This window comes from Bos taurus, chromosome 4 (assembly GCF_002263795.3).
Source record: "Bos taurus isolate L1 Dominette 01449 registration number 42190680 breed Hereford chromosome 4, ARS-UCD2.0, whole genome shotgun sequence".
Lineage (NCBI taxonomy): Eukaryota > Metazoa > Chordata > Mammalia > Artiodactyla > Bovidae > Bos > Bos taurus.
In genome coordinates, this window is record NC_037331.1 from 87,484,062 (window position 1) to 87,511,664 (window position 27,603).

The 27,603-nt window shown below is 36.7% G+C and overlaps 1 protein-coding gene across 1 annotated transcript in view; it reads right to left on the minus strand.

Annotated features, from left to right (window-relative positions):
* Window positions 1–27,603, minus strand: part of SLC13A1 (solute carrier family 13 member 1) — a 104,081-nt gene that overhangs the window by 20,001 nt on the left and 56,477 nt on the right. Inside the window, exons 8-15 of the mRNA NM_001193219.1 lie at window positions 24,972–25,091; window positions 20,090–20,188; window positions 19,611–19,712; window positions 16,392–16,498; window positions 14,074–14,183; window positions 10,264–10,425; window positions 8,369–8,506; window positions 6,578–6,734 (exon numbers count right to left, since the gene is read on the minus strand). Coding sequence (NP_001180148.1) covers window positions 6,597–6,734; window positions 8,369–8,506; window positions 10,264–10,425; window positions 14,074–14,183; window positions 16,392–16,498; window positions 19,611–19,712; window positions 20,090–20,188; window positions 24,972–25,091 — 976 coding nt within the window. The 3' untranslated portion in view covers window positions 6,578–6,596. The remainder of the gene's footprint in view (window positions 1–6,577; window positions 6,735–8,368; window positions 8,507–10,263; window positions 10,426–14,073; window positions 14,184–16,391; window positions 16,499–19,610; window positions 19,713–20,089; window positions 20,189–24,971; window positions 25,092–27,603) is intronic.

Sequence of the window (27,603 nt, forward strand, 5' to 3'; positions counted from 1 at the left end):
ATGTGGTAAGCTCCCTTAGTTTTTATTGGTTTGAAAACTTCTTAGTTTTCATTCATTCTTGAAACATAGATTTTTCTAGATATACCATTCTAGGTTGATAGCTCTTTGTTCTAGCTCTTGGAGATTCTTAACTGTTTCCAATTGTTCTTGAGGATGTAGCCTTGGTTTAATTGTCTAACTACAGTTCCTTGGGTGTAGTCTGTCTTCTTTCTCTCTTTATCATCTTTTCTTTCTTTTGGCTATGCCAGGTGGCATATGGGATCTTAGTTGTATTGGAGATCCTAGTTCCCAGATGAGGGATTGAACCTGCTCCCCCTGCAGTGGAAGCATGAGTCTTAACCACTGGACCACCAAGGAAGTCCTTCTTTTCTTTCCTTTGCTGCTGTTGTTGTTCAGTCTCTAAGTCATGTCTGACTCTTTGCAACCCCATTTATTGCAGCACGCCAAGCTTCCCTGTCCTTCACTGTCTCCTGGAGTTTGCTCAAACACTCTTTCTTTTGAGTGTTCTACTATTTCACTATCATGTAGGTGAGGGCATATTTCCTTTCTAAAAATCCTTCTTTGGATTCATTATGCTTTCTAAAAAACTTGATTTGTTTCTTTCATTAATATTGGAAAATTGTCACCCACTATATCGTCAGTGACAGCATTTCTCATATTCTTTTTATTATCTACTCTTGGTGAAGCTCAGTCGTGTCTGACTCTTTGTGACCCCATGGAGTGTAGCCTACCAGGATCCTCCAACCATAGGATTTTCCAGGCAAGAGTCCTGAGGTGGGTTGCTGTTTCCTTCTCCAGGGGATCTTCCCAACCCAGGGATCGAACCTGGGTCTCCCACATTGCAGGCAGATGCATTACCATCTGAGATCTACTCTTGGAATTATGATTAAATATATTTTACATTCGGAGAAGGCAAGGGCACCCCACTCCAGTACTCTTGCCTGGAAAATCTCATGGATGGAGGAGCCTGGTAGGCTGCAGTCCATGGGGTCGCTACGAGTCGGACACGACTGAGCGACTTCACTTTCACTTATCACTTTCATGCACTGGAGAAGGAAATGGCAACCCACTCCAGTGTTCTTGCCTGGAGAATCCCAGGGACAGAGGGGCCTGGTAGGAGGCCATCTATGGGGTCGAACAGAGTCGGACACGACTGAAGCGACTTAGCAGCAGCAGCAGCATATCTATCTGGTTACTTTTTGCAGTCTCTTGTTCCTTATTGTATTTGTCTTTTATTGTTACCAAAACAAACTACCACAATGTAGTACTTAAAACAATACTCATTATTATCTCAGTACTATATAGATCAGCAGATTTTCCAATACAAGTCTCACTGGACTAAATCAAGGTGTTTGCATGGCTGTGACCCTTACTGGAGGCTCTTAAAAGCAATTTATTTCCAAGCTTAGCATGTTGGCTGAATTCAGTTCCATGCAACTGTAGGACAGAGGCTTCTGTCTCCTTGCTGGGTTTTAACGAAGGGCCATTCTCAGTTTCTGAAGACTGCCTGCATTCTCTGGTTTGTGACCCTTTTCATCATCAAAGCCAGCAACAGTGTGTGGGGCCGGGGTCGTCCAATTCTCATGTTTCAAATCTCTCTGACTTCCCATTCTGTCTCATCTTACCACCTGACTATTCTGCCTTCCTCTTCTGTTTTTAGGAGGCTCATATAATCACACTGAGCCCTCCTCAATCAGATTACATGGAATGAGATGGTTGGATGGCTGGATGGCATCACTGATTCAATGGACATTAACTTGGGTAAACTCTGGGAGATGGTGAGGGACAGAAAAGCCTTAGGTGCTGCAGTCCTTGGGGTTGCAAAGAATTGGACACAACTTGGTGACTGAACAACAACAATCTAAGATAATCTCCCTATTTTAAAGTCATCTGTTTAATAAGCTTAACTACATCTGCAAATGGCTCAGTGGTAAAGAATCTGCCTGCAGGAGATGCGGGTTTCATCCCTGGGTTGGGAAGATCCCCTGGAGAAGGAAATGGCTACCCACTCCAATATTCTTGTCTGGGAAATCCCATGGACAGAGGAGCCTGAAGGGCTACAGTCTATGGGATCAGAAAGAGTCCGACACAATTTAGCGACTAAACCACCACCACCCACATCTGCAAAATCCCTTTATATTAGTACATAAATTAATATTTGACTGAATAATTAGGAGACAGAAATCTTAAGAGGACATTTTTAGAATTCTGCTTACCATACTTATAATATATATCCAAGACCCTCTTTTATATTTTCAAACATTATGCATCTTCACTTTATGTTCTTTATTTGGTGATTAGAATATATGCTGTCTTTGCACTTTGGATTCTATTTCTTTTGTTTATTTCTTGCACAAAACACTTTATGTCTTGGCAGAATTTATGAGTTTTGATGATAAACCAAAAAGTTATTTGAGCTTCAAGTTGAAAAAAAGTGTTCCTTTTATTTTTTTTGCCAGGTATACTGGGAATACTATCAACCTAGGATTGCTTTAAAATGCAAATTCAGGTTGAAGTCTCCTATACAACACTGATACTCAGACTTTAGGCCCCTAACCTGCGTGGTTATACATTTTCAAAGGAGATTTTACTGCTTCCCAAGTGCATAGGCCAAAACATTTAAATTTCCTTATGCTTCCTTCTATAAAGTCGGTTTGTTTGTTTTTTTTCTCATTTTCACTGAGACGATATCCTATCTTCACGTAATTTTCCATTTAACCCCTAACTTGCTTGGGTCTTAGTTTGGTCTCCCATCCCTTGTACCCTGTATACTTATTCAAAGAAAATTTCAAGATCTCTAGGGATTAGCAGTTTCTGTCTTCAGTCCTTGCTTAAGTATCTGGATTTTTGCTGGTTCTTTAAATCAAACTTCTCTCTTAAGGACTTCTATTATTATTATTATTTTGCTGACACAGTAATGCATTTTATAAAATATTTATTATTATTTGCTCTTAAGAAGATCTTCCCCACCTCTGTCTTCCAACACACCATACTGTCACTAAGAAAAGTCCTTTTCTTTCTTTCTTTCTATAAAACCCCATGTCTTTTTCTTTCTAGACAAATGAAAGTCCTCATATTTGGAAAAAACTTTCAATTTCTACTTTATTTTTATGCTGTTTTTAGTGTTTATTCGGGGACTAGTCTGATCTTGCTCTGTACTGGGGACCTTTATTTTTGATATTTGCATGCCTTAAAATTTACCTCATATATTATTACTTTGCCTAAAGTACTTCATATGGGAATAAGATAGCTGATGCTGCCCTGGGGTAACAATTTAAACTATTTTTATTTGTATATTATGTTACAGTAATAAAACTGACCATTTGTTTGAGTTTACTTTTTCATTGCTAGTACAATCCTCTCCCTTCTAAAAATAAAAATGCTTAACTGGGAAAAATCCACACATAAGTAAAGATAATAGTCATGCATTAACTAAATCAAAAATACTTTGGAACAAAAGTGTCATCACCAAGAATCACATACACAATGGAGTATTACTCAGCTATAAGAAAGAATGAATTTGAGTCAGTTCTAATGAAGGGGATAAAACTGGAGCCTATTATGCAGAGTGAAGTAAGTCAGCAAGAAAAACACCAATACAGTATATTAACACATATATATGGAATTTAGAAAGGTGGTAGTGATGACCCCATATGCAAGACAGCAAGAGACACAGATGTAAAGAACAGACTTCTGAACTCTGTGGGAGAAGGCGAGGGTGGGATGATTGGAGAGAATAGCATTGAAACATGTATATTACCATATGTGAAATAGATGATCAGTCCAAGTTCAATGCATGAAACAGGGCACTCAAAGCTGGTGCAGTGGGACAACCCTGAGAGATGGGATGGGAAGGAAAGTGGGAGTGGGGTTCAGGATGCGGGACACATGTACACCCATGGCTGATTCATGTCAATGTATGGAAAAAACCACCACGATATTATAAAGTAATTAGCCTCCAATTAAAATAAATAAGTTAATTTTTAAAAAGTCTTATTAAATATTTAGTCATGGCAAAGATATAATAAAAAATCTTGATAGATTATGTATATATATGTATATATCTTGATATATAATAACATATAGTACACATGTCCAGACACAATTAGTGTGCCATGATATTGTTTTATCAAGTTTTGCTAATAAATTCAGTGCATAAAACTGGTTAAAAGTTACCTTCCCATCTCCTAGGCCGAAAAAGGAGAGAACCAAGACTTGGAGACCTGGCAGGGTGAAAACAGTGCACACATTTGAAAGGAAGGAAATCTGAATTCTGGGTGCTGACATGTTACAGTGGCAGTTGAGGTAAGCAAAGGAAACACGTGTGTCTGGGAGCCCTCCAAGCACTTGCAGAAACAGACAGTAAATAGGCATTTAGTGAAATTGCCCCTATTATCTTGACAAGATCCAAACCCTGAGAAAGATACAGAGATTTAAAGTGACAAAGATTTCTAGTTAACCTCTAAGTAAAGCTCAAGAAAATAACAAAAATGATATCTATTTTTGAGTGGGAGGACAAAGATTTGTTTGATCATCTGTTTGGGCTGTCAGTTGGAAACTTTCAAAGACAGTGCATACCTCTCAAACTAAAAGAGCTTGAGAACTTTGATATAAATGGGACAAATGTGAAATGGATGAGTTAAGTCATTTCTGATATATCAACTAGACATAAAGATGTAACAAGAGAACCATATGGCTCACTTAAACAAATTTTGACTAAGTATCATTTTTCTTGTACTCAGCTGGCAGCTGTTGGAAGTAATTCATTAAAATGACTCAAGCTGAAATGTTTATATTATTTTCTTGAAAGCAAAATGTACTCATTATAATTTGAAAAGTCGTTTCATTTCTTCATAATGAAAATTTATTCGTCATACAATTCAACAGTGATAAATTGAATGACTAGCAAAAGGCAGAAAAGTAATAAATACTGTGGATCGTAAATAAATGTGCAACATATGATAAGGGAACAAATAAATAGGGTAAACAGAGATGATACACACAAAGCAGTAATATTATATTGTAATGATTAAATGGACACAGTTTTTATTGAAAAAATTATAAATTTTGCATTGACTAATAAAAAATAATTGTGAATTTTGAATTTTATATATGTATAAAATTATATATAATTTTTAAAAAATGTATAACTTAAAAGACCCTCTTTATCATATTTAATTTTCAAGAATAACTATAAATAATGTTATTTACACACACACAAAAAACAAACCATCTCTGAGGACTACTTTGAAAATTAAAGAAGCTATTAAAGGTGTGTTTTAACCTTGTCTTCTATTTTATTTTAACATGAGAATTGTTCTGTTTTAATTTTTCCATATTTTCCTAACTGTACACATTTCTTTTGCCTTTGTGAATTGTTTCCCTTTAGTTTAATTTTAGAATGCCAATAGACCTTGATCTTTCATATGCCGAATGCTAGGAGACTATTTTCTTCTTACTTTTGTTTAAATGTTCAGTTCTTTTTCCATTTTGGTTTCCCCATAGATAACTTATTTTTCTCTTTTGTGAATATATCAACAGTTTCAACTTTTATTCTTTAATTTTCCTCTGGTATTTCTTTTCAATATTGATGTAATGGATTGGAATAATATGACTTTTTTCTAAACTTGTAGAAACAGTGATAATTCATGTAAATTTCTGAATCTTTTTGTTTTTACGTATGACATTACATAGCTATGAAATAGGGCAGACAGACTGAAACCCACAATCACAGAAAACTATGAAATAAAATAAAGGCTTAAGCAAAACTGCTACACTAATAGACAAATGTGTTAATAGTTTTATACTGGTTAGCTTTCTTTTCTAACTATACTGTGCTAATGGTGGGAATCATAGCAAGCCTTAGCCGTAGAGCAACAAAATGCATTTCTCAGTGCACTGAGATCATACAAGTATGAACCATAAAGTCAAGTGGAAATTCTTATCTGTTTTCTGTTGTTTAGTGGGTTCAGTTATATATTTATATATATATATATATATATATATATATATATATATATTTACTTTCAATTGTTATACTACATGGCTATATCAAAAGTAATCTGATTGGAATATTTTTTAGATGATGGGATGTACACCTTATTTAAATTTAACTTTTCTTTTGCACCACTAGATAACCACAGCTTTGATTTTTTTTTTCAGGAAATTCCCTTGGACAACACTATAGACCACTACAGAAATGATTTATACAAGTACCTAATTAACTTGTATATTTTATTTCCTATTTCTAGCTTCATGGAAAGTTTTTGAAATAATAAATGGACATCTGAAATGTTACACCGAACCCAAAGTGTAAGATGGAGCAAATGACCTCATTTCTTTGAAGGTCAAGTTATAAATTATTCTTGTGATGAAGTAGGATGCATATGGTCCTTAAGCGAAATCTCAACTGAAGGCTTCTTGATGAAGGCACACAGATGCTCTTGGTTGCATCTTAAAACAGATTTTTTGGTGTTCACTGGAACTACAGCAACTACACCAGGACTGATTTAAGAATTATCAATTTTCTAGAGCCAAAGTTTGCAGTGAAGGCTTTTTAGTGGTTTCCAAAACTCACCACAGAATGGTCATGCTTGTCATGGCGTTGTCTCATTACTAATTGGAGGAGCCCAGGAAGGATAAGTGTGGAGGTCAAACATAGGTACAATCCAGGTAAACATGCCAAGCATCACCACAGCAACACCCACAATATTAACGCCAAGTCCAGCTTTAACCTTGAATATGAAAGAGCTTGAATGTTAGTCTCAAAAAAACTAAAACAAAACAAAACAAATTGGGAGAATTGGAATACTGTTGCAGAAGGCATATGCAGATTTACATGCATCTTAAGTGACTGGTATCAATTATTTGTTTCATAAGACAAGTCCTTCCATTTATGCCAAAAAAGAATCTGTTCCCAACTAAATGTCATTTAGTTGGACAGCATCAGAGAAGTTTCTCTTAGGAATGTACTGAATTAGAGAAAAATCCCTTAAAAAACCTGCCAATTCAGGTCAAATCAAGATTTGAGTTTTGTGGTTTGGTATTTCAGTGAATATGTTTCAGGTCACTATATGAAAACTGAATCCTTCATATTCATTTCAGGATTCTCTTACCAGAGATCTAATATCTCTTCTACCCATCTTTCTCAAAGTTCCCCTTCTTCTAGCTCTGATGTCATTATTCTGGTATCCACTAAACCATCTCAAATTGCAGATATTGGCCAACTCCTGCCCATAAACTGCTTTGTAAACCAAGTTTCCTGGGACCACAATTTTGACCATTTGTGTACATGCTTTTGTTGGCTACTTTTATGATGCAGTAGTTGTTACAGAGACCCTCTATGGCCCAGAGTCTCAAATATTTACTCCCTGGATATTTACAGAGAAAGCTTGCCTATCTCAGCATTCTCTGAAGCCCCAAGGCAAAATGGGATGCCTAGCAATGAATATTATAGAGTTTCTGTCCATGCAAGCCACTCATTTATTTTAGAATCTTGTTTTTTTTTTTAAATTCACAAACCTAGCACATTGTTTATATTGTATATTATGCACATTTTTAAGCCCAAAGTAAATTATGTGACATCTGCATAGAGGCATTTACAGAATTTTTATGTTACAGGGGCTTAGGAACAGCAATCTGTGTAGGAGGAAGGAACTGGGGCTTAACTTGGAACTGCATTTGCACAGCAGGCTCACTGAAGAGCCTTTAGTTATATTCTTGCTTGGTTTGGTTCAGAAGTGGGTGATCAAGTTTGAGAGAAGACCAAGATATTCTCAAACTAGTTCTTCACTACCATGACTTTTGTATTTGGCAAAATGTGCACATTTTGTCACTTACATTTTCTATTATTCCTTGCTATGCTAATTTCACTTCATTTCATTTTATTTCAGGTGTCACTATTAGAATCAGAAAAAGAAAGATGACTTTCTTTTGTCAGGCACTAAGCCCAACATTTTATTCAGAGCAAATGTCAGTTGTGTAAATATTTGTGATAGAAAACCATAGTGCTTGACTGCTAAATTTCATTAACCCTACTTCTATTTGGCCAGGTCAAGTTGGATCCTGATCTTGACAAGCCCTAAGCTTAAACCATTGTGTTGAGTATATTCTATGCTCTCTTCCTCTTCCAGTGTATTACTGGGGCATTCAGTATCTCTGTATTTGTGACTGTAAATATTAATGGCATGTTTGCTCCAGGTTATCACTCTTAAAAACAATTCTAGGGCCAGTCACATGCACTCACATTCAAAGCAGGACTCAAACTATACATTTCCTAGCAGTTGATTAGTTTATAAAAGGATAGAAAACCCAAGACATCACAAAATAATGTCTACTGGACCTGATAGCATTCTTTCAGTTCACTCACCATGTCCATAACTTTTAGATGGCCATATGAAAAAACAATAGCATTGGGTGGGTTTGCTACTGGTAGGAGGAATGCAAACGAGGTACACAGAGTAGAAGGTAACAAAATATAAAGAGGGTTGACGTGAATGGCTTCAGCCTGTTGGAAAAGATAAAAAGGAGTCTAAGTAAAATTTTGAGATAGGCATCAAAATGAGCAAAATTATTATAATAAATTTCCCAGAAGCAAGTTGAAATATAAAGACAAAATTATACACATAATTAAACTTTTTAAAATTTTTTAGAAAACGTATCTTCTTTTGGTTGTTTATATGGTGATCGATATCCATTTAAGCATTATAACTCAGTTCATTAAGAAAGTGAAGTATCATTTATTTCAGAAACAAAATGAAAACAGCAACTGTTTATCTAGTGCTAAGTGCCATGCTGTTTATATACGTTACTACATAATATGTAAGTATTTATATATGAAAGTGAAAGTTGCTCAGTCATGTCCGACTCTTTGTGACCCTCCATGAAATTCTCCAGGCCAGAATACCAGAATACTGGAGTGGGTAGCCTATCCCTTCTCCAGGGGATCTTCCCAACCCAGGAATTGAACTGGGGTCTCCTGCATTGTAGGCAGATTCTTTACCAACTGAGCTACCAGGGAATCTCAAATATATATGTGTGTATATATATATATATATATACAGTTATATTATATATTTATATATAATATATTATTTATAATATATTAAAGTTATATATTTATATATACATATAAAGTTTAATGGTATATAATGTATAGCATAATATAATAACTTCATATATTTGTAAATACAACTTAATTTTCACTACAGCCTTAAGAGATGATAATTATAGCCCCAAATAGCAGATGAAGAACCTGAGGTCCACAGAGGCTAAAGTAATCTGTAAAGTAAACGGATCCAAAAACATAGCTGGCAAGCAATTAGAGCTTAGTAGGCTCTCAGGTTCCTTTGGCTCCAAAGTTTCTCATCATTCCATTAACTTACTGCCTCTGTGAGTTATATAATTTAAAATTTACTCAGGGATCATCACAGAAGAGTTACTACTATTCTTAATTATTTAACTGCTCCCTGTTGAGAAATAAAGCCCTGAAAAATTCCAAATTGTATTTCACTAACATTCACCTGCCTGCATTTCTTTTCTAATCGGAAGCCACTCGAGAATGCCAATGTCTGCACCTTGAGCTGGTAGCAGAACAACTCCAGAAGGGCAATCTTTCTGCATCTGAAGTGTTTTCCTTTCACCAAAATCATCTGCCCAGGGAAGAAAAACATTTTGGTTGAAGCTATTTCTCGTAATTGCCATCTAGTTGTGGAGAAGAGAGACAGTTTTCCCCTCTCTCTCTTTGCAAATCTGCTTCTTACTTATCTTTTAACATTTTTCTTAGGCTGTACAGAGCTGTGTCGGAGACATTCAAGCTTGAAGCCCGAGGTGTAAACCTGGCTTTTTATTCCCTTGCAAATCACTTATATCAAGTGCTTCTCAAAACATCAAGACATCTTCTGGAGGGAGAAGTATCAGTGTTAGAGATCTAAATATGAAAGTTGTCAGGAAGCACTGAATCCCAAAATCTTCTAGAGCTAGAAAGGGTCTGGGTTGACCCTCCCATTTATCTGTAAAGGAAAACTATCGTCAGAAAGAAGGTAGAGGGTTCTCTTAAGATTCTGCTGCTTGAACATGGAAGAAAAGAGTTCTCCTGAGTTGAGGTCTCCTGAGAAAATACCAATGTGAATAAGGACCACCTTGTAAGTTCCCTATGGGGAACAATTCAGGCCCCAATTGATTCTACACCACAATATGAGAACACACAAAGTAGAACACTATTCTTTCAATGAAGAGAGTAAATAGGATAAATGAAATACTCACCAATGGAGATAGTATTGGAAGAAGAAGGGTAATGGTAGCTGGATTGCTGGCTACCTCTGTTAAAGATGTGACGAGCAGAGAAGATATCAAAATTATTAGCCAGACTGGTAATGAACCTAGAGGAGATAATTTATTTCCTATCCACTTAGATAGTCCTGACTCCTAAAAAAGAAATTTGCAATATGTGTTATTCATTAATAATTCATTTAATCAGACAATTTAAATATATTAAAAAGCATTATTTGACCTAAGGACTCTGTTTCTAAATTATCATTTTAATCTTTCATATTTTCCTCTGGTTTGTTAGATCTGGGTGACTATGACATTGTGAAGTTCTTAGTTATTCTTATTTTAACACCACTAACAAGCTTTAGGAAGTTTGGATTGTCTTCCCCCATTTTTTTCAGTTAAGTTTTAATTCTATCTAATTACTATATATGGGTATAAAAAGCCATGTAGTACTACAGGCCTTTAAGAAAAGGAGCATCTTTTCTGGTCTTCCTCTTCCCACGTTTAAGCTGTGTTCCTCAGAGGCAACAACTTTCATTCACATTAGCTATTTATTCCTACGTTTATGTTTATGATAGCTATTTTACAAAATTCTACTTTTTCATATTTCTAGATTTTCAAATTTAGACATTATTTGGAGCAAGCATGCTTGCTCAGTTGTGTCTGACTCTTTGCAACTGCTTGGACTATAGCCTGACAGGCTCCTTTGCCTGTGGAATTTTCCAAGCAAGAACACTACAGCAGGCTGCCATTTCCTACTCCAAGGGATCTTCTTGACCCAGGGATGAAACACTGATGTTCTAATACGTACACGAAAATTCAGTTTTCTAAAACCTTCCATCATACATACATTTCCTGTCCCTGTTCCCCTTTCCCTTAAATTCATATATCAACATTTTAGGTTAAGTCAATATTTAAATGTTGCCATTATGATCATATGAATATGGTTCACAACGGAGCCACTTAGTGTACTGTGATTGCTTTAGCTGTTTTGTTTTAGTTTTTGTTTGTTTTTCCAAGAAATGATTTCCCTATTCTTCTGCTTGCTTAGTTTTTTAAGCACCCATCACTAATCCTCCAGTACACTTTCCAGTAAAAGCAGAAAACTCCTCACAAGTAGATAGACATTTCAGGTAATTGTTCTTTTTCATTTTCCCTAATGGAGATGTCGATTTTGGAATATTTCCTCCTCTTGCTACACTGGGACTAGTTGCTCTTTAGATCCACTTTACTGTTATAAAGAGACTTCTATTCACTACATTACTTATGGATCCCCTTCACCTCTTTCTGCTATGGGAATCCTGTCTTGTTAACTTCTTTGTGTTGATGGCCCACAGGACCACATCTTTTGTAACTTCCTGATAATCGGTGCCTGGAAAGTAAATTTCTTTAGTCTCTGCATGTCTGAAAACCTCTTTCTTTTCTTTTCACGTTACTTTGATATATCAACCTTTTTAGAATTCTGGATGTACAAATAATTATTGCTCCATTTCCTGTGGCTTCCGGTGGGTTCTTTAGAAGCCTGATGTTTAGACCTTAGATACACTGTACATAATACAGGAAAATCAGTCACACTCAGATGAACAGATATGTTATTCTGTTTTTCTCCTACAAATGGAAGGGACAATCCTCCATTTGTGAGATTTCACTGAGCTCCTGCATGTGTGAATTCGTACACGCATGACAAAGTAGTATGGACATCAGAAAGGCTCTAATGACAAGATCAGAAGCTGGCAAAAACATCCCCAGATCTGATAACCAGATGTTATGTATATTATTTCTAGTTTTGACTTATATTTTTGTTTGGGGTTTTGATTTTCCAGTGAAAAAGACTATTTGCCATTTAAATCACATTAGCACAAATTCTTCTTTAAAAACATCAATATGTAAATAATGGATTTTACCTATGTATTAGGTAAAATTAGAATGGATTTTACCTATGTATTAGATAAAATTAGATTACCTAATCTTATTAGGTAAGATTAGATGCAGTTGGAAAAGATTACATCGCATACAGTCCTTCACCTCAGGAAGCCACTGAGATCATATCATTGTGCTCATGGCTTCAAGCTGACCACTCAGAGGCAGGGTGATTTGGGGCATCCCACAGAAATCTGAGGCTTTGTGCTACGATTTTCACAGCCAAGTAGAGCCCCTCTAAGGTTTCCCTACTTCTTCCAGAGAGAGAATCTAGTGAATCAGTCTAAGTCCACACCTTATAATTCCCTTCTACTGCAATTTTAGGGTCTGGCCAATGCTTTTAAAACCACTTTGAGTGACAGATATTCTGGGAAGGAGAGATGAACATATTGACATCAATACTGAAATTGCTGATTCTGACTTCCTCACAATTCAAATTAACCGATACAGGAATGGAAGTTATTTATTCTGAGAAATCAGATCTCATTACTACTGAGCTAGTAGAAAAGTACCTTTGTCTTCTATTGTTATCATTTGTACTTGAACAGTCTATGAAGCAAGTCAAATGGCGCTCAGAGTTAACACAATTTTTAAGACTTTCATGTATTACCAAATTGCTGAAAACTCAGTATCCAAATCTCATACAGAAAAACTGACAATAAAGTCAGAAGCAAAACACAGTCTTTCCTTAGACTGTCAAGAATAGGACAGAACAGGTACCTATTTGTCTTGAAAAACAGAAAAATTTAACTTTAGGGAAATTGAAGGGCTGGACCTGATATTTCTCTCACCATTGCTTTTACTTTGATGCCTGAATAAGGAAATGGAATGTTCATGAGTTTTGAGTGTTTCATGGAAGGCTACTAAGTCCAGAATAATTAAAGAGTAGAGAATTTTTATGGCATTTCAGGGTAAGATATTCCTCTTCTAGCAACCCTATAACCAGGGCAATTTCAAGGGACAAAGTTTTCCCCAGACTTTTACTTTATATCAGCTGCATAGATGATGGGCCAAAGAAATAGCCAACTTTATTTCTCATGACGATTTCATTTCTTCCTAAAATTATACTATACAGTCCATGGAATTCTCCAGACCAGGATACTGGAGTGGGTAACCGTTCCCTTCTCCAGGGGATCTTCCCAACCCAGGAATTGAACTGGGGTCTCCTGCATTGTAGGTGGATTCTTTACCAGCTGAGCCACCAGGAAAGCCCTCCTAAAATTAGACATAATAAATATTAAACATGGCTATGTGAAATTCTTTCTGGACTTCATTGAATAAGCATATATGAAGTAATTTTAATGTATTTAATATGTAACAAGTAATGTAATGCAGTTCTATTGTTTCTCATTTTTCTTTGGAAATATTAGGACCATGACATACTTCAGTATTCTTGCCTAGAGAATCCCATGGACAGAGGAGTCTGGCAGGCTACAGTTCATAGTGTCGCAAAGAGTCATGACTGAAGCAACTTAGCAGAGCACATAATTGCAGAGAAATCTGAGAGCTACTTAAATTCATCATGAGATAAGGTAAGGGTGTAAACAAAAAAAAATGTTTTACAAGGAGTCTCTATACAAGTGACTTTTACATGTTATTTTTCTTATTAAGCTTCTCTTCTAATCCTATTTCATGGATTAAGAATTATATTTATTTTTCTCTTGATATGTTGAGACATCATAAACATGATGATTTATGCTCACAGAAATTCTTGAACTCTGGACTCACCTCATCTGTGTGGAATAGTTACTGCTTGGCTACTAAAATCTGCATCATTACAATGATGGATTGAAGTTGAGCATTCCAAAAGCTTGACTGTCCTTGTGTCCTTCTTTTGAATAGTTTAGTTAACTGCTAAGTATCTTAGACACAGAGTATTACCTCACAGCCATCTGCCAAGGCAAACCCTCCACCAACAAGAATGGCTATATCCCAGGGCATGAATGACTGGAATTCTTTCCAAGTAATCAGTGGAGAGTAATCGAAAGCAACTGAAAAACAAAAGTCCTACAGTTAAACATTGCTTAAATATTACAATATGACATTTCTTATTATCTTAAATAGCCATCTCATAAAAAGTTTTCAATATTTCTGTATTATTCTTATATAGGAAACTTGATCTGGACTTTGAATAATTTCTACCTGGCCTAGGTAAAACATTATCTTATAAAAAAAGAAAAATGCCATAACTTGGAAAACTCTTTTGCATTTTATTATAAAAAAATTAGGTAAATGATAACATCATATATAATACTATTCATTCATTCATTCATTCATTACACTAACATCTTTGCCTACCGTGAGTAACAAGTGCATTGGGCTATCTGCAATCCACCATTGATTCAACAGCATCTGTGGAACATTATCATTCACTCATATTTATTTGAATATTTTATTTTTCTCAAATCATGAGGAGGGTCATGATAGATTCACCAGAATTTCAGTTTAAAATAATTCAAAGTTCAGATTAAATAATTTTCTTATTATTCAGGAAACCCTTAAAATGCTCATAAAGCAATAATCGCAAGGATTTCTCTTGATATTTGGGTTCTGATAACTCCATTGATTTGCTTAGAAATAATGTCATCCATGAACATGGATTTTGTGCCCATTTAACTTTTGTGTGTATCAGGCAAACTTCTACATTGTAAGCTTTTAAGATTACTAAGAAGTCCTTTTCCTGTTTCCTTCCCACAAACTTAAACCAAACCAACTCTCATTGTTGATGGAAACTTTGGTATTTCCTGCTTGAATTAAGACCATATATCCTGTTAAATACTAACATGTCTGACTGTTCTTCTCATGTAAAACTGATTGTTTTATGTCTTCTTGTTGTTTAGTTGCTAAGTCGTGTCCAACCCTTTTTTGATCCCGTGGACTGTAGCCCACAAGGCTCCTCTGTCCATGGGATTGGAGTGGATCCACACTGGCGTGGATTGACATTTCCTATTCCAGGTGATCTTCCTGACCCAGGGATTGAACCCATGTCTCCTGCATTGGTAGGTGGATTCTTTAGGCTGAGCCACCTGGGAAGTCTGTTTTATGTCTTATCTTGCATTTTAAAACCTAATATGAATCAGTTTATCAGAGAAGAGGAGTTAAAGAATGAGAAAAGAGGGGATGGTGGAGAGGGCAAAGCTCTTTCTGAGAGGAGGACTCAGAAGTAGGGGTCAGAGAAGTTAAGCCATGCAGAACACACTACTGCAAGCTCTTAGGGCTTTGATTGCAACGGTCAGAGACCTCGGGGTCTCAAGGGAATCTCTGCTCTATATTATACAACCTTCTTATAACACATTTGAGATATGCTAGTCTCAAGTGAAGAACAAAAGGCATTTATTTCTATGCTATACTTTTTACTTATATCATGTCCTGGAAATCTGACTCATCAGTCACTCATCTATTCTGACTCAAGAAGTCAAGTGGGCCAGTCTAACTGCATGGCAACCAGTTCCATCCCAGCAAATAAGTCAATGAATAATGAATGAATAAACAACAAAACCCCACAACTCTACCAGCCTATTTCCAGACAATTTTAAACCATCTTCCTATATTGACAACATAGGAATTTGATTACCCAAAACATTTTGTGTTAGTATAAGCATAGGCATGGATGAGAAGTGTGTGTGTATTTATACTCAAATAAGCAGACACATTTTCTTGTCCATGTGTTATGAAGACAATGAAATCTCCCATTGAATATGGTTTCTTTCTTCTGTGACACCAGGTTATGGCTAAGTGTGGGGTTGATCTGCATGTTTTCCAAGGCTACTATGAGGCTGTAAATACTCTTCCCTTGAAATTCCTCACATTTTTAGATCCTCAGCATTTATTACCAAAGGCTCATCTTGAAGTATAACTTCCAAGTTCTTGTTCCTGTGTTTGTCAATAATCAGATTATTTCTGATTATGACCAGGACAATGAGCTTATGATAGACCAAATAGTATCACCCATAGCAGAACTCTAACTAACCACGGTATGTAAAGAAATCTACTTCTAGCTTCTACAAAGTAAGATGGTCCTTCGTATGAGGAGAGGAAGTGTGTGGTCTGAACAGGGGTTGCAGTGTGTAAACAGGAGATGTAAACCAGCAGCTGCATTAATGTCCATTCCTTCTGTTCTACAAGTTAACTGAAACCAAGGGAATTTTGTACTTTTGCTCTTCTGTCAAATTCATTCAGAATTATAAATAATACTCAACCAGTTTCTCCTGTAGGCGTAGTTTTGGTCAATCTCTTAGCTGGGATAAGAAAGAACAGGAGTCCTATAAGTAAAGCAACAGTTGAATCTGTAGCAAAACCGGGATACCTAAAAAAGATAAGTGTGTGCATTAAAAAATGCCATCAAGGATTTGTATGAACTAAGCACCAATTGATTATGCAAACAGCATAGAAGTAGGAGTGGTGGTATTGGTTATTTATTCTGGATAATCCACTCTAAAGTCTATGGATTCACAACTAAAAATGAAACTTAGTGAAAATGAAAATCTCAGACCACATCCCCATTATTTTCATAGGTCTCCTTATTTTTAAAAATCTCCTTATTTTACACATGTTGATATGCTAGGCCAAAAGTTCCCTTTCAGGTTAAGCTGACAGATCTGGTAAATAATTTCTTCTCTGGATTATTTCTTTTAATCATATTGACAAAGCATTGAGGTTGAAACAATAGGCCAAGTCCTATATAATTGTCTATAAAAGGCTACTATTGAATTGTGGCAAGGCATGGATGTTTCCCAAGTCTTTTAAAACTCTTTTGTAAATTGTGAAAAGGAACTGATCTGTTTTTCTAAGATAGAACATCTGCTTCTGTGTTTATAGGCCTTGGCCATATCATACCAATGAAATAGACTCATTTGAAGCTTTGTACCCTATGAAACTCAATCAAGAATATTAATTATCAGAATGGCTTTGAGATGCTCATAGATGATCACCATACAAATTAAGAGTTATTCAGGAACAGATGGGTCTTAGAAATACCATGCCATTCCTGCAAGTAAGACAGGTTTCCAGAATCCCCAAGTTAAGAAGCACCTGGAGACCAGATATGAATGAAACAGGAAGAAATCATTAAAAATCAGTTTTAAAAGTCAGCATATTAATTAGTGAATCTTTGAGTCTGAAAAGCAGAGTGTGTACCCTAAGATTATTTTACTACCTTGTAACTCAGCAATGCACACATAGTAAAGAGGCTTTTTATTCCTGTAATTTACTTGAACAATCTAGATAATCAAGGAAATCCATTATTTCATTCAATCTGACAATTTTATAAAGCAGTCTTTTTTCCCTAAATATAGATTTTCTTTCATTGTGGAGTGAAATGCTGCCTTGGTATAATTTAGTCAAAAAATATTACCAATATTATTTTATAGTTCCTTATTTCTTTTATTTCAGTTATAATTTTTGTTGGATTTTTGCCAAATTAGGCAATTTGCCAAATCAGGCATCATGTAATCTGATTTTGTTTTATATGAAAAGACATATTGAAATCTTTCCAGGTTCAAACAGATGGAATGAAAACATGAGGTGGTAGCAATTTATCTTGATTTATCATTCTAGCATTGAAAACTCTAAATGTCTAAAATCTCTACATTACAAATATATTCTAGAGTATATATACTTCATATAAAATCAAGCCATAAATACAGAAATAATTGATCTTTAAAAGACTTTTTAAGCTATTATCATTTTATATTTAGTTTATTATGAACTAAGGTTGTCTCAGTATTACAAAATATTAAGCTTAGGTAAATTTTATTTGCTCTGGCAATTTAAAAACATAATTGCCAGTTAGATGTATATATGCAAATTCTTTCCTCTTTCAAAGCTGTTTTTCTTTTCTTATTGTTTTCTCTCAGAATTTGAGACAACATGGGTGCCTCCTCAAAGCAAATACACTTTGTCTTCCTGCTACAGACAAAACATCTGAGTTACATTTTCCTCCCATAAGGAGGAGAATTAGAAACTGATTATATTGAATGTCCTATTGGGATTTCTGCCTGGTTTTTATTCGCCATTGTCTGATTTCATTTGGTTTTTACACATTGGGGTTTAGGACTCTCCCCACCTAGAATGATCGGAGTGGCGTTTTTAAAAGGAGAAAGAATCATTTTTTCTGTTGGTCTAGGTCTTATTACAAAACCATAAAGTTTAAATCAAACTATTAAACAACAGTTTGCTATGAACAGCTTGCTGTAAGTGATTGGATATTGCCTTTTGTTTAGACTTCTTGAAATGAGAAGTTTTCACCCTAATGGAAAGAAAAAGTCTATGAAGCTGCAGCTGATCCTTGAAAACATGCACCACCCTGCAATTGTTGCACTTGTGTGCTCACTAGGAATTGGCAAGCACACTTGGTGGCTTTAAAAAAATGTTGGCAATACCTGTATAACCAGAAGCCTCTGATGCAAGAATTTCTTCAGTCCGTGTGGGTAGAATAGATTTGACTCAAACATTTTTAGTTTCTACCCCCACTATATGGATTTTTGTGGGGGGATGTAAGACAGGAAGTTCAAATCAGAGATCTGCTGAATTTAGGATACAGAGGACTTCAGTGAAAGACAGATTTGGAAACGTGAATCTCAAACCAAGGTATTTATACGAACATGTAGGATGGTCCTTAATTTAGCAAATTATTCTACAATCTTCCCCCTCACTTCACATGACTCAGCAGTGTCTGCTGGGATATAAATCACTGACAGATAAAGTTAACTCTGACCCAGCTTCTAACAGTAGCTTGTAAAGTCAGTCTTCTTGCTTATTCAGAGAATTCCTTGTTTATAAAATAGAGGCAGGGACAGATTTATAGGGAAATAGTACAAAAATGGACATCAACAGAGGAAAAGACAAAATATGAACTAAATAAATAACCCTTCATAGAAATAAAAACAGGTTGGCAAAAACCACAGAATATGAATTCATATCAGGTTATTAGGAAGCACTGAGTGGTATTCAGCGCACACTTGTATTGCACTTCTTGTGGGAAGATACAGCACTATTCTAAGTGCTATTATTAGCCTCAGCTTACAGATGGAGAAACTGAGAGGTAGGTGACTTGCCCGAAGTAAGTGGAAAAGCCAAGAACAGAACCAAAGCAGTGCGGCTCCAAGGTCTATACTCCTGACCATCTTAAAACATGGCTTTCCTGCAAATCATCCTTCTAATTTTGTAAGGAAGAAAATAATCTTGTCTGAAGAAGCCTTATCTTAGTTACAGGGCAGTTTGGTTCCTGGGCTTGCTGCCTTACCCTAAATTTCATTCTTTATCACTGTTTTTTTCCTGAAAAGATTAGAATTTTAAAAATCTTTTCAATGGAAAGGAAGAAAAGCAAATCTCATACAGTCTTTCAGAGTTATAGGAACCACTTAGGAGAAAAGCAGAGTATAAAACAGGAGGCGACAAATATAACAAGTAATGCTTACTCTGAAAAAAGCGCAGACCAACCAGAAACAAATCCAGGATCTCGGCTGAACCATAGCAGGGCCATTACAATGAAGAGGACTAAGGTCACAATTTCTTGATATCTGTGGGAAAATTCCAATCCTTTCATTTATTTTCTCAGTCAGAACATTTGCAGAAGCTCCCTGAACTGTTGTCAGGGAGAACGCAAACTCTGTAAAAACCGGATGTATCAATTATTTAAGAGAATCTGCAGTTAGAAAGGGGCTTTACTCCTCAGTGGGCCTTTCAGCTTCTTGTCCTTCTACCTGGTAAGTTTTAGTTAGACATGGTCTGTATTTTATCATGTGGAGCTATATTGATAAAGGTTAGAACACTTGGGGCCCTTAGCAAGTATAATAAATACATTATAGACCATTATGCACACATTTGTCTTTAAACAAATACTTGTAGCATAAGCTGCATCGCTCTGTGTGTGTGTCCATGTGCATGTGTATCTTACCTTATTGGTCCAAGTTTTTGGTACTCTTGTTTAATAAATGCAGCACAGGCTTTTTGTTTGGCTGTTGGGGGTTTGCCACATTGGAACATCTCCTTAAAGCTAAAAAGAAGAGTGTGGGATTATTTGAGAGAATAGCATTGAAACATATATATTACCATATGTAAAACAGATGACCAGTGCTAGTTTGCTGCATGAAGCAGGGTGCCCAAAGCCGATGCTCTGGGACAATCTAGAGGGATATGGTGGGGAGGGAGGTGGGACCAGGATTCAGGATTCGGGGCACACATGTATACCTATGGCTGATTCATGTTGATGTATGGCAAAAACCATCACAATATTGTAAGGTAATTATCCTCCAATTAAAATTGATTAATTAATTTAAAAAGAATAATTAAGCTTGTTAAAGAATTTTCCCTTTATAGAAGATATGTGTGTGAAAGTGTCAGAAAATATAAAGCTCCCCGCTAGTAACAAAAACCTGTGCTTTTTGCCTATCCCTCTGCCTCTTTCTCTGAATTTTCTGTCCCCTCTTTTCTGTTTTTTCCTGGTTTGCTTAATTTTCGATGCCTAACTGTCATTCCATAACTCCCATGACATCATCTGCTAAGCTCTTCCAAGTCCTTTGGCATCACTGGAATTTTGCTATGTGCCACTCATGTCTAATTTAACACTTTATTACATACCTGACCGTTAAATATTTTAATATATTTCTTAAGTGTGATTGTTAATTTTCATAGAAAAGTTTTATCTCACTAGTGAGAATTATTAGAGAATGGGGGCTGTAGCATGTATTTGGGGGTGGGCAGTAATTCTAAACACTGGCATACAGAGTAAATACTTGACTCATTAACTCTACAGTAGCTTTGTCAGGCTTACAAGATAGTTGGTTGCTAGATCCATCGATTTTCACACAATATGCTAAACTCCAGTTATACTTTAGGCACACAAGTCACATACACTGATCATGAACAGAGTCCAAACTAGGTCTATTTTCAGAAATAAAACCTATTCTATTACATTTTTCTTTGCATTTCTTTACTACTTATGTTCTAATGGCATCAACCAGATAATCTTCCAATTTACTTCTAACAGTAACGGTCAGTCTCTATTTCTTTTAGCTGCTTACTTTTAGTGACCCCTTTCTCCTGTGACTAATTCTTCTATCCTGAAGTCCAGGGTCCTCAAAACCTTGAACAGCATTTTGTGAAGTGTTGCTCTAAATCTTGATTTAAAAATATCCCTCCAGAGGAAGAAACAAATGGAAAACTGGCCAGATTCTCATGGATTATCTTTTGGAAAATATGAGTAGCTCAGTTAGATTATGTTATATGTTGGTATGGAAAGCATTTGTGGGTATATATCCAAAGGGAACTGACATCTACATTTTTAATAAATATCTGCATTCAAATGTTCATTGCAACATTATTCACAACAGTCGAGATATGGAAACAACTCAAATGTCCTTGGATGGACAAATGAATAAGAAAAAGAATAAAAACTATTCCACACATATATAGTGGAATATTATTTAGCTATGAAAAGGAATGAAGCACTGATACATGCTACAATGTGGATGAACCTGGAGAACATTATGCTTAATGAAATGTCAGACACAGAAAAGAAAATACTGCATGATTTTCCTTCTATGTGGAATCTAAAATAGTTAAACACATAGAAGGAGAGAGTAACATGGTATATTCCAAGGGTTAGGAGAAGACGAAAATGAGGAGATGTTGGCTAAAGGGTACGAAGTTTCAGTTATGCAGAAAAAGTAAGCTCTGGATGCCTCTGTGCTAAGTTGCTTCAGTCGTGTCCAACTCTTTGCAACCCTATGGACCATAGTCCTCCAAGTTCTTCTGTCCATGGGATTCTCCAGGCAAGAATACTGGAGTGGGTTGCCATGCCCTCCTCCAAGCTCTGGATATCTCTGTACAAATAGAGACTATGATGAACAGCAACAATAATATACTTAAAATTTTGCTAAGAGGGTTGATCTTACGTGAAGAGTTTTTATTACAAAAGGACGGGGAAAAAAGCAAAAGGGGTAGGGATAAACTTTTGGAAGTGATGGATGAGTTTATGGCATTGATATTGATGATGGTTTCATGGGTGTATGCTTATCCCCAAACACAGTAAGTTTTGTATACATTTAGTAACTACAGCTTTTTGTATGTCAAGCACACCTCAATAAAGCAGTTTTAAAAAAAGAAAGGAAGCAACGACATATTCTTCTGTAAAATTGCTGAGGGTAAACATGGCTATTTATGAAAGAGTAGATAGGACGAGGACTGGGGGAGGAGGGCAGTTATCACATGAAGACACGTTATATTTATTTTTCTGCAGTTCTGTTACTCAGATATGTTTGGACTGTTATTACCTTTGCAGGGGCAGAAATTCCTCAATTCTTAAGTCATCCATCCTACACATTCATAATCACCCACATGTACCCCCCACCCAATGAACATGATTAGATGATCACTGTTGCATTTAGGATCAAAAAAGTAATATTTAATTTTTATAGCCTCCATTAAATGATTGACTAGTGCCAGTCTTGAAATTTTCCTCTTGTCAGAATATAAATTCTACCATTAAAAGAAACTAACCTGTGGACCACCTTGAGAGCCATCAATAGAATTATTTTTTTTTTAAGTAGATTTAAAGAAGAGTCTTCTTAGAAACTGTTTTCTACCCAGTAAACTGCCTATGTTCTTTGTCACTTTGCTTGGGGACAATCAATAGTTAAGTCAAAATCCAAAGTGTCTTTGCTACAAACGAAGGTTAATGCCTTCACAATGGAACTGATGAAGCATATGACAATGCATCAACCTCTCCATTGAAATAAATCCTGTGGCACTGACAGATGAGCTTCACTTCCCAAATAGGTTGGGGTCATTTATAATGGGTGAGTTAACTGTGTTAATACCCAATGTGCTCATCAGAATGTCTGGTGGCCGGCCAGGGGAGGGGCTGATCATTTCTGTTTGTTGATCTAAAACCTCTGGAGGTGAACACACTGGCAGATCAAAAAGGACACTGAAAAATTAGCTGGAGCATAAATCTGTGCCATGTGTAACCAACACTGGACAGCAAGGGGACTGTTTCAACGTGCCACTGATCATGATTTATGGACTTGGCTAGTATATGCACTTCACAGGATGTTTTTCATCACGGAGAAACACATTTCAGGGCCTCTGCCCATTATCTTCTTAATTTCTCCTTTTTAAGTGGTGGGCCACTTCAAAATGATGATAAGGGTCGCCTACATATTTTATAAAGTCATTATATGTAGCCAAAAAAGAACAAAACAGCTGGGGTCTGAGACCAGATGCTTTCTCCTTTGGTCTGGGATTCCAGTCCCCTGCATCCTGTGTTGTTACCTGAGCAATTGAATAGACCCCCAAAGGCCTGGATTTCCAGGAAGGGGCATTTAGTATGCAGCTGGCCTCTTCCCTCTGATGCCCACCTGCCGTAGGCAGTGACATTCCACACATTGGCTCCAGCGGGAGTGCGGCCTCACGCTGCTCCCGCAATCTGGACAAATAGATTGTTCAAAAAAACCATCAGTACTATCTCCCCACTACTAACAAAACTGGCAGTTCTGGAGAAAAACCAGGAAGAGGAAAGGAGAGGGAAGAATATCAGTCCTTACATGATGAAGCTTGGAAAATGTGGGCACGGGTATGGAACATGACTCCACAGGAGTGTTTGGCTATTCAGAGGAAGTACAGAAAAATGACTTCAGTCTCCCCTGCAGTGGATAACATGCTGTTTCATTCATAGGTCCTTGAAGTTATTTAAATAAAACCTTATAAAGATAAAGTTGAGTAACTTCCCTGGAGGTCCAGTGGTTAAGATTCCGCACGTCCACTGAAGGGGGTGTGAGTTCCATCCCTGGTTGGGGAAATGCCTCTCAGGGTGGCCAAAAAAAAAAAAAAAATGAAGTTGAATTGGTTTGTTTCTTCATGAAAAAAATCCTGAAGATTTGATAAACAGCCCTTTCCCCTTTCTTTGTGGGTATTGTTATATGTGTTGAATCTCTGAGGCAGCATTTTAGATTTTGCTGTAGAACCCTGCATAATTTGAAATGCTTGGCAGGCATTTGAGTCATGTAACTCATTGGTACTTATGAACCACTAACTTCAGTCGCAGCCAAGGTAACATCTGCAAATTCTCTGGCTCTTGATTGATCAGTGTTTCCTACTTTGACTTCTCTATATTCAACTAGGGCCCATCCATATTAGAATTACAGAGTTGCAAGTGAGCTGGTTAAGTCTTCTGGTTAAATTCTACTGGCTTAGTTGAAGATATTGAGACTGAGAATGGATCAGGACTTGCAAAGATCACTCATCTGTCTTGTGAGAAGCCACAACTTTGTCCCTGGTCTCCTGATTCTCAATCCATGTTCTTTCCACGGAACATGCTCTCAGATTTTTGTTTTAGTTTTTCAAGGGCACGTTAATGTTAGTACAATGTTAGGATGAAACAGGAAGCTCTGCATGCTACAGTTTAAAGTTACTTGATAGCTTGAGGAAATCCACACATTAAACCAAAGAGAGGAGCAAAATTTCTTAAAATTCTGCTTTAACAGGCAGGTTGGGTCCTCACCATAATGAGCTTCATATGTCCTTCTGGCTTATTAATATCTTAATGGCTTAGGATCAGAGGAGACCAAGATAGACTTTCTGTCTACAAAATCTCTTCCATAGATGATATTCTAGAGTATCCATAATGCATGTGTTCATACGTATCAGTTTTGTGGGGAAGAGAAACACAGAAATGCAGCATGCATGAAATAGGTGTAAAAGCCCTGGATGAGGGGCTGAGAACATGGAACCCAGACACCAATAAATAAAGACCTGATTAACATGGAATATGTACTCACTTGAATCCTAGGAAAAACCACTGAAGCCAGATCCAAGACAAGAGGAGAATAACAATGGCAGCCGGGAAGGACATTATAAACCATGATCCAAAGTTGATGCACTGGCAGTCAGGATAGCGCCTGTGTGAGAATACAGAAAAGTGTTCACGGGAGGAGTACAAGTGGAATCGTTTCTGATGGTCTGTGAGAAGCAGCACTTCCCGTCTTTCCTGCGATAGCAGCCAAGAAAGAAGATGTTGGGTGGTCGGGGGTGGGGTATTCCCTACTAAATACAGGAGTTAGCTTTGCTCCTCATCTCTTGATTCTGTCACTGCATGGTTATTCATGCTTCTCACAAAAATGAGAGCAGATACATTATGACTTTTGATCCCTTTGAGAAAGTGTTTACCAAAGAACCTAGCACAGTGCCTGATACTCATGGAATTGCACAAGAGATGGGGACACGTGGGTGTGTGTGTTTTGTTATTTGTATTCAAATCATCAGTACATGAGTGAAGAAAGACAAACAAGCAGACCTGGGAACAGGTGAAAATTGACTTAAGAGAACTGCATGTGTCCATCACCATTTCATCTTGGGAGATGACATCCCAGACTCTGACGGGACTCTGATCTGACCCACACTGTCCCTCAAAGCTGTTTTCCCCTCTTGTTTCTTCTGCCCCAAAGCAACTACAACCATCTTATCAGACATATTCTAGACCTTTCTTCCTAGAATTAGGCAGGGCTTTGGGGCTCAAATGGAATAAATCAGGACCAGATAAAAATAAGTAAAAGTCCTGTGAAAAATATCAACTTTTCCATTAACTCTCTTATTTTCAGCTTTCTAGCTCACATAATAAAGCAGTAGCAACAAAAATCCTCAGGTACAGTTTCTTTGGTAACCTCACAATCATTGTTTTGAAATGTAGTCTAAATTCTCATATAGTTATCTATTTTATGACTGTGGGGAAAAGGAAATTCAAGAAACAGTTATCTTTAATTTTTCTTCTTGAAGTAGTAACAGAGTCAGAAATGAGAAAAGTACAGAAAATAATACAGAATTAATAAAAAAACACCATTCACATATTTTTATTATGGTTGAAATCACAAAATAGAAAGAATGTAATAGAAATGCTAGATTTTCAGTATTTTTTTCTACTTAGATCACACTGTATTTTGCCACTTAAAAAAGATCATGTAAATAAAGGAGATGTTTCATGCTACACACATCAACATAAGCCAAATTTATTTATTTTAGAACACTGCTATTTTAGCCTGGTTCCTAAGAAATGCAAAGGCTGTTAAAAAAAAAAAAAAAAAAAAAAAAAAAAAAAATTAAGCTTTCAAAACTGCAGATTTCTCTTGTTGTCTGCAAGACATGAGCTGATCTCCCTGGGTCCTAGAATTAGCACTGGCAACTTGAGGATGATTTTATCTACCTTGAAGTGATCCTATGATTTGCTTATATGCTTTTGCCATTGTTACTGCTGTTGTTTAGTCACTAAGTCATGTCCACCTCTTAGCGACCCCATGGACTGGAGCCTGCCAGGTTCCTCTGTCCTTGGGATTTCTCAGGCAAGAATACTGGAGTGAGTGGCCGTTTTCCTACTCTAGGGGATCTTCTTCATCCAGAGATTGAACCCACGTCTCCTGAGTTTCCTGTATTGGCAGGTGGATTCTTTACCACTGAGTCACCTGGGAAGCTCAGTTTTGCCATTTGAAAGTAGCAAATGATAAGTAAAAAATGATAAAGAATACATAAAATTGATTAATGTAAAAAAAATGCTTTAGCAACTCTATGAGGCTCTATAGAGAATTGTCTGCTTAAAAAAAAAAAAAAAACACAGTGTTTTCAGTTGGAAAATAAGTGAGAAAAGGCTTAAGCTTATCTTCCATCAATTTACTAGACTTGGATTACAGGTCAGTGGCCTGTGTTGTTTTGTTCAGCCTAAAGACAATGAGAAATGCTGCATGGATTAGGCTCAAAACAATGCCCCAAACCCAGTTTCATTTTGCACCGTCTGTAGCCCATACCTTGAAATCAGGCTGCTTTGTTCTCCCCACCCATTGCGGAGAATTCTGTGAGATTTGAGGGAAGTGGGGCTTTTCAGAATTTTTGCCTGGAGGGATAGGCCATTTAAAAAAATGAAAGTTTAAAAAAGCTAAACTCTAGAATTTTTTTTTTCTTCCTTTTTTTTTTTTTTTCAGTAGTAAGAAAGTAAACACTATGAGGTATAAATATTTTGAATGAAAATGGAATGAGTGGCACCCTAGAAGGGATTAGTTTCATAGTGGTGGTTCTTTTCCCACTTCCTTCATATTCCATAACAGGCTTCCCTGGTGGCTCAGACGTAAAGAATCTGCCTGCTAATGCAGGAGATGCTGATTCAATCCCTGGGTCAGGAAGATCCCCTGGAGGGTGAAATGGCAACCCACTCTAGTATTTTTGCTGGGAAATCCAATGGACAGAGGAGCCTGGAGGGCTCTAGTCTGTAGGGTAACAAGAGTTGAACATGACTGCGCGACTGAGCATGCATGCATGTATAGTCCATAAATGAAGGGACTGCAAGTATCTGCCTAAAGCAAATAGAGATTTCTTCTATCATAAACCATGCTGCTGCTGCTGCTGCTGCTAAGTCGCTTCAGTCATGTC